The sequence below is a fragment of the Vigna unguiculata genome, chromosome 11, assembly GCF_004118075.2.
Source record: "Vigna unguiculata cultivar IT97K-499-35 chromosome 11, ASM411807v1, whole genome shotgun sequence".
In the NCBI taxonomy this organism is placed as follows: Eukaryota; Viridiplantae; Streptophyta; class Magnoliopsida; order Fabales; family Fabaceae; genus Vigna; species Vigna unguiculata.
Window position 1 is genome coordinate 9,254,196 of NC_040289.1, and position 8,305 is coordinate 9,262,500.

Here is an 8,305-nt window from a genome sequence, read left to right on the forward strand (position 1 = left end):
AAACTATGAAGAAAATGACCAAACAAGACCACATAAGTTGTACATTTTTATGTCTCTTGAATTTTCTATACTTTTACATTTTCTAAGAACCTTTAGAGTCTTTTTAGCTTGATGAAGTTCTTCCACCAACTTCTTAACCTTGCTTCTTGTACGAACTCCTCCAGAAGCCTCTTTGATTGCTTGTATTTTTCTCTCCCTTTCTTGTAACTTGGCCTTGTTTCTTGTGTGGACTTCATCTTGTATTGGTGATTTCTTAACCATGATATCATCATAACTACTTTAGAGAATTAGTAACATTAAGGTTTAGGTTAGATTCTATTAGACCCCTAATGTTGCCTTAAACAAAAAGGAGACAGATCAATTGCATAATTTGTAGGTTTTTGTTTTTTATCCTTTTCTCTATTTTTTTCACTTTTGATATTGAGTAATGGAGAACTAAACCTCTAAGGATCAATTCATAGAATTAAGATCAAACAACACAAATTGAGTTCTTGCACCTATCATTCTTCTCTCTGAGTTTGTTCTTCTCTTCCTTAATTTCAGTTTTTCTCTTTGTGGTATCAACTTGCGTTTTTTTGAAATTATAATTCAAATTAGGAATCGGTTAAATGTTGATTTAATGACCAAATACAAATTTGACTAAATGATATTGAGATTTAATTTTTGTAATCAATTGAATCGATTTATTGAATTACTTAATTTTTCAAACTAGGATTGAATCTTTAAAGAAGTGTGATTTTTAGATATTTTTTTTCTCTTTAAAACTGTGGATTGATCTATTTTCTATCTTTTGGTTTTGTATTTATTCTTTTAATTTATGTGGATTGATCTATTTTCTATCTTTTGGTTTTGTATTTATTCTTTTAATTTATTTTCCAATTTACGTTTTTCATTTTTAAATCCTTAAACCCTGATTTCAATTTGTACGGGACAAATACTAAAGATTGAATACAATTTAATATATGTCCTTTGAAGATCAACCTAGGTTGTTCTCTATAATGCAAAATTTAGAGAAACTTAGCATCTTTGATTTCACCTACAATAGTGAAATATCAAACATGTTATGGTGAGTGATGAGATGTTCCTCATAGAGCATTAATCAATATGTATTTATAGGTTTCTCTAGTTAAGTAAATATGTTTTTTTTCAAAGGTACAATATTGGTATTTGATTCATTTAATTCAAAGCAACCAATTTGTTACCAAATTCTATTACAGATATACAACGCAAAAGATATTCCAAAGTAATAAATTCTATTGTTGAAGTTCTAGCGTGACAGACAATTTACTGGCCTTTAAAGCATTAGATCTCCAATGATACAAGCATCTTATATGATCTAGTGGTCAAATGAGCCGGTGGTCCATATCTTAGATGAGGTTGTGGTCTACACATCAGAGTCTAGTAGTTTTGTAGATCAAACGTCTAATAATTCACATATTAGATATCCAGTCCAATGAACTTGCCATGAATCAAGTTGACTTTTCAATCTTTAAAACACTATATTTCTTCATTAAGCATATTATTCTAGGTTCCCAAAGTCACTTGAATAGTCACCAAATCAAAATACTAACATCGTCCATAGGTTCATTAGACCATTTATCATTGTATAAACTATAGATAATGTGTGACCTTACTTATATTTCAATTGCACTAAAACACAAGTTAAAACATTCAAGATGCACCAATAGATTAAATGACATCATCAAAACTCATTTCACGGATGATTCATCAAATTATCTGGTGAAGGTCAACATACTACACCGTCTAATTACGATCATCTATCAAGGCAATCTAATAAAGGTTTTATATCTAGAACTTATTGCACTTACCAAGGCTTAACAACTTATTTTGATAAATGATTTTAGTTAAAACTCAACTGTAATTGGCCAAATTCTAGTTAAAATAGTGGATTTAAATTCAATTATAATTCAAGAAAACAAAAATTAAGTGTTTTAAATGTGCTTGAAAATGTACAGCAAACTTGCTACAAGTTGTGTGATATGGTATAATTATGATGAAGACTAAAAAGAAGTTAATTTTGGTAACAAGAATATTGATAAAGGATAAATAAATGTACAATTTTTATACCAAAACCTTGCACTTTTTCTAACAATCACCAAAAAAATGAAGGGTGAGATTAATTCAACTTCTAAGAATTATAACTATATATTATTATAACTGGAAATTGTACTATTATATAACATTATGATATATAATTAACAACTACAAAAGGAAATATAACAATATAAATACAAAGTGATAAAAAAAGGACATAAAAACACTTAATAATAAATGTGAATAAGGTATTTTATTTATAATATTATATTAATATCATACATGGCAATGCCATATGAACATCACATATTACATTAACCTAATTAGCATTTACATGTTAATGATATATGAACATCACAACTTAAATTAGCCCAAGTAACATTCACTTGACAATAATATATAACATTCATCTAATATCTATTTTTTTAAATGTAAGTATTTTGTACACACATTTATAACTTTATTATATAGTGGTTGCATTTTTCAAATACTCTATATTTAGTTCTTAAGTCATTTCTTTTCATTATTAGTAATTTGGGTTTATTATACATATTTTCTTTAATTTTGTATTTTTAGCTTATTTGATTTTTGCTCATTGTTTTGGCCATAACTTTTTTGTTGTTGTTAATATTATGTTTCCATGATTCTAAATATATCAGATTTTGCATTTACAAGGCTTCAAAATGAATACATGGTTTGTTAGATTTAGACAACACTAGACTAGATCGTTTAGTATCAAATAGATCAAGTATATAGAGAAACTTTTATACTAGTTCACCCAAAACCTTGAGCTAAGTCTAATTTTCCCTTAAACGCATTGCTTAAGAAGTTTCACTAATCAAATAAATGATTTTTTCCTCTTTTAGCTAATTTTTATCGTGTTTTCTATTTTAATTTTTTAATAAAGTTTTTAGTTTTCAAACGTAAAAAAAATTACATTTGTTCTTTTAATTGTAGTATTGATAGGTTCAAATTATATTTTTATTATGTAGTGGTACATGTCTACAATGGGCATTCTTAGCATTCCATCGTGTTAAGAAAAACCACATTTAACAATTCCAACGTTTACCTCAAAATTAATAGTTAAAGTTTCAAATAGTTATGTTTTTATCCATGTTTTTACAATCGTACAACCAAACATGCACATGGACTTATTCTTCATACATTTGATTTTCTTCTCAGGAAATTTGGCCGAGTCTAGTAGTTGCCATTAGGGTGGGGGAATTCAAAGTTAGAGAGTGTATACGAAAACGAAAAAAAGTTATTTATAATTTAAAAGGAAAAAGCTTTGAAGAAGATGTATCATGATCTGATAATAAAGGAATTAATTTTGATTTTCCCTTTTCTGTTTTTCTCGTGTTACCGTTTATCGCCAAAATCAGGCTCATCGAATCATTACCCTTTTCAAACACGAGGTGCTAAACCCCAGTTCTCTCTTTTCAGCCGTTCAAAACTTTGAATCCACGTGTCGCCAAAAGGTTTGCTGAAATGGAGATGTCTATTTCTTCAGAAATGGAGAGGATCTGGACTCCGAAAAAAGTGTTGCTCCCCCACCCCACACCTTAGGGTTCTTCGGTTCTTCTTCTCCTTTCAACCCAACAAGAGAACCTTAGAAGAAAAAAAAAATCACATTCCCCAAAACGCCCTTCGCGCAACGCATGGCGAAAACGAGGCCAGGCAGAAAGGACTTGGACTCGTACACCATAAGAGGAACCAACAAGATCGTCCGAGGTAACACACACAACGACGACCCTTTGCGTTTTTCTCGCTCAAAACGGTTCCTTTCCTCGTTTTCGTGGCTGCCCATGATGTTTTTTTGAGATGGGGTTGTCGTTAACAGCGTTTGGTTCTTTGGTGCTGCAGCTGGCGATTGCGTTCTGATGCGGCCCTCGGACACGTCGAAGCCCCCCTACGTGGCGCGCGTGGAGAAGATCGAGCAGGACAACAGGAACAACGTGAAGGTGCGTGTGAGGTGGTACTACAGACCCGAAGAGTCCATTGGGGGTCGCAGACAGTTCCATGGTGCCAAAGAGCTTTTTCTCTCCGACCACTATGATGTGCAGAGTGCGCACACCATCGAAGGCAAGTGCTTAGTGCACTCTTTCAAGAACTACACTAAGCTTGAGAATGTGGGTGCTGAGGATTACTATTGTAGATTTGAGTACAAGGCCGCAACTGGGGCTTTCACTCCTGACCGTGTTGCTGTGTGAGTTTCCTCTCAAATATGTTCTTGGTCCTTCAAAGTATCTCCAAACTCCGTTTTAGTCCCCTCCGAAAATTTAATGTGTTTTGGGTCTTTTTAGTACTTTGTTTTTAGTCTTTTTAACAATTTAGTTTGTTAGTGTCCTTATGTTTTAATGGATGTACATGTTTTTAGTGACTGTTTTTACATTCTATAAAAATTTAACTAGGTTTTAGTGTTTTCTTTTTAACACAAAAAACGTGTTATTAGTATCTGATTTTAGTCTTTATACTAATTCGTTTCTAGTTATTATATATGAACAGAAAAACGTGTTTTTAGTACCTGACGAGGGAGTGAAAGCACTTCAATTTTGGTAAATGTAATGAATAAAAACCTATTACAATTTTATTGGGATTAGAACTTAATTGCTGAGATATATTGAGGGACTAAAAGTATATTTCATCCTTACTTAATATATTCTTTTGGGTTATTGACAGTGTGGAGGGGGATTTTGGTTTTTGTTTTGAAGGTATTGCAAGTGTGAGATGCCATATAACCCGGATGATCTCATGGTACAATGCGAAGGGTGCAAGGATTGGTAAAATCAGTGTATTCTGCTTACTTTGTTTCCTATTTATTGAACTTGGTGTTTCTGATTTTTGTATATTTGGGTATCTGTATATATATATATGTGTATGTATGTATGTATGTTGAATTTGAACATTAGATGTTATTTACTGGCAGGGTGAGCAGCCTAAAACTTCTAAAAAAACTATATCTTGTAGTAAAATAAAAGAGAGGAACTAAGAAGGAAAGAGTAAATACATAAAAGATTGTCCATTTTGTTGTGAACTATTCATGGCTAAAATTTAAGTGTCAGATGAATTGAATTTTTTTCTCTAAACTTACTAGTGTGTTTGTCTGTGAGTGTGGCTGTTGGTTCCTTTGTTTGTTTTATCCAGTATATGTTTCAGCCAATATAAATTGGATGATGAAGATGCCTTTTCTTCTGCTGATTATTTTATCAGAGGCGATGAAATTTTGTACCTAGACGTTTTTTATATCAGTGCCAATGTAATATTGGGGATGCAAATTCTAGTGCACCACTACTTACAACTTTGCTAACATAACTTTTTTTGTTAGCGTGAAAGAGTGTTAAATCTAAAATGAGTTCAAGAATCATACTATTGTCTATTTTCAACACATATTTCAATCTTTGTAGATTTCTTGTAGGTACCATCCTGCTTGCGTGGGCATGACTATTGAAGAAGCAAAGAAACTAGATCATTTTGTATGTTCCGAATGTTCATCTGATGATGATATGAAGAAACCACAAGCTACATTTTCTGCATCACCTGGAGCTGATGGCAAGGTGACTTCTTACTTCCATTGCCAAATAATTACTACTTTGTTCTCATTACTTATTGTTCATGGCATACGAGTAACATATAGTTTTCTATTATATGGGGAGGTTAATGGGGTTACATAGTTAACAATTGATGAGAAAAAAGCTCCTTTAAAGAATTGAACTTTAATGTAGCTTTTATGATTGCCCTTGTTCTAGTTTTGAAATTGGCCATATAGTGCAGCTAGTTTTTCACTAGTTAGAGCCTTTTTGGCCATATAATTTGTGTAACCAAAAAGGATATTGAAAGTACCAACCATGTTTATGTTAATCAGTCTTATATGTACTTCTCCTGTTTTGATATCAATTTTTTCATAGTTCATTCTTAATTTCTGCTTTGCTATCCTTGATGTCAAACACTATGGATATTTTGCAAAGTGTAATTAGTTGAAACTGCAGAATAGCTAAAAATAATCTACGGATCATGGTGCTTATTATGCCTTTTCTTTGAAATATACCTCTGTTATTTTTAGTGGTACTCTTATCTGACAGACATGTTTTTCTTTTGGTAATCATTGTTATTGCATTGAAGGTTACAATTGTTTGTCTAAGCTATAGGCTATCGATTTATTAACGATGTCTATTCTTATGAGACCTTTGTCTATTTAATGTCCTTATGATTATTTTACATATTCATTTTTTTTTCATTCTTTTCTTCTTCATTTGTTCCTCCATTTTGAAATTATTAAGTTTACATGTAAAATCTGCTGGGTTTTTTTTGGAAAACTATAAGCTAGATGAGAAAAGCACACTTAACAAGGCAATTTTATTAAAGCTATAGATATATGTGGTGATGAAGTGGAGTTACCAGCGAAATACAATCAGTCATTTATTCCATAATGACCAAACTCATTTTCAAAAGGTGGATGCACTGGTCTTTAAATTCCTTTATGGATGGTATAATTTCCACTATTATTTTAATTTGAATCTTAGTTACTCATTGTTTATATTACAAATAAACTTTATTTTATTTTGTTGAGAAATTCACATTTTAGTGTTGCAAAACTTTTCTTCCTTGATGCCTCTTGCATTGTGGTTTTGGCTAAATTTTGTCTTAGCTAGTAGGTTTACAAATTTAGTATTTTGATGTGAAAAGCCAAAAAATTTCCATTTTTGTGAGGGGATATTGATGTGGGAGTGTTGTTTTTTCATCACTGTCATAAAATTGCAGATTTATTTTATTAAACTCACTTCCATCAATTGCATTTAATTTGATCCTCATTTTGACCTAGGATGATGATCATTCTTCTGCTGATCTTTATATTTTTTTCATTTATGTATTTTTCTTCATTTCCTTTCACGTTTGTTGCTAATTCTTAGTAAAATGTTTGTGATTCAACTAGCATCTGGAAGAATCTATAAGAGAAGTAAACATAAGATCTTTGAAGTTATGGCACTATTCTTATTTGATAGACATAATTAATACTACTTTTTAGTGTCACTAAGCTGGTTCTCTGTTTAAATAGGTCTGCAAATTTATATGCAAGATATTTAATTCAAATCTGGTTTCTAATAACATCAATCTATATCTTAAACATAAATTAAATGGTTACTTTTTTGAGATTATATTAATATGAAATCAAGATTGTAAATTCAAAAATTTGTTCTCTGTCTATATCTGCTTATTTTGGAAGAACTTTCATTGTATTTCTTTGAATGAAAGATCTGTGTATAAGTTACTTAAGCTTTATCTTCCTCTAATTTCTCAACTTTAAACTTTTTGTGCTTGGTGCCTTTTTATGCCTATGACAGTATTGAATTTGGGGTGAGAACTGAATCATAAAAAAGCTTGTAGTAAAGGTTTTTGTTTCTTAAGGACATATCTTAACTTTATGAAAAATGTTTTAGATTTGTTGTAATTTGGTATTGTATTGGTGATTCTTGAAAATACATTAATATTGGTAAATTAAAAATGTATTAGGGTAAATGAGATTGTTGAGTGAAAATTTTGAATGCAGGTGGATTCGAAGCGACGGAAGAGATGACGATGATGGTGAAGAAGGAAGAAAGAATGTGATAGCTTTTGTGTGGCTATATGGTAGCTTTTGTGTGTTGTACAGCTTCTTCATATAGAGGCTATAAACATTTTACTATGTATCTATCTCTGTCTTATCTTAGATTTTATTACTCTGACATTTCTCTCATATAACTCTTTATTCCTCAGACTCAGATCATGACATCAAACATTAAATACTTTTGATATGTTAGAAGTACACACAAGTTGTTAGTGTTAAATGCTGTCTTTTAGTTCTTAACTTTTCCTTAGCTTAAAAAATTCACTATTTTTTTTCAACACTTTTACTTTAGTAGATTTTAAGTATATCACAAATTTGTGTATATTGAATTGAGTTTTTATTACATTTTTTTTCATTATTGGGTATTTAAATTTTTTATATTGTTTATTCAATTTCTTGTGATTTAATCTATTTATTAATTGAATGATATGATTATTATTTTCTTCTGTATAATTCTTTAATTTTCAGATATTAAAAACTGTGAGATGATGATGTTAATATAAAATAAAATAGAACTAATAAAAGTAACTTGTTTACTTATAAAAGGATAAATTAAGTTTTAAATATAATATTTTACTGTATTTAATCGATAAAAAAGTCTGATTAGAATTTAATTGGAAGTATATTAATTTAAAAGGATTCTGAAAT

At 30.4% G+C, this 8,305-nt stretch overlaps 1 protein-coding gene across 1 annotated transcript; it reads left to right on the top strand.

Annotated features, from left to right (window-relative positions):
• Positions 1 to 3,519: 3,519 nt before the first annotated feature.
• LOC114168258 (chromatin remodeling protein EBS-like) lies at positions 3,520 to 7,877 on the top strand. Its single transcript, XM_028053009.1, has 5 exons — positions 3,520 to 3,786; positions 3,919 to 4,261; positions 4,767 to 4,835; positions 5,471 to 5,609; positions 7,601 to 7,877. The coding sequence occupies exons 1-5, from the start codon at positions 3,714 to 3,716 to the stop codon at positions 7,625 to 7,627; spliced, it is 651 nt and encodes a 216-aa protein (XP_027908810.1). The 5' UTR covers positions 3,520 to 3,713; the 3' UTR covers positions 7,628 to 7,877.
• Positions 7,878 to 8,305: the final 428 nt, after the last annotated feature.

What these genes read in the sequence shown, in the direction of transcription:
- LOC114168258 (XM_028053009.1), top strand. Translation starts at nt 3,714, where the DNA reads ATGGCGAAAACGAGGCCAGGCAGAAAGGACTTGGACTCGTACACCATA. An exon ending in ACTCCTGACCGTGTTGCTGT is followed by an intron (nt 4,262 to 4,766) that starts GTGAGTTTCCTC and finishes TTTGTTTTGAAG; the next exon opens with GTATTGCAAGTGTGAGATGC. An exon ending in TGCGAAGGGTGCAAGGATTG is followed by an intron (nt 4,836 to 5,470) that starts GTAAAATCAGTG and finishes GATTTCTTGTAG; the next exon opens with GTACCATCCTGCTTGCGTGG.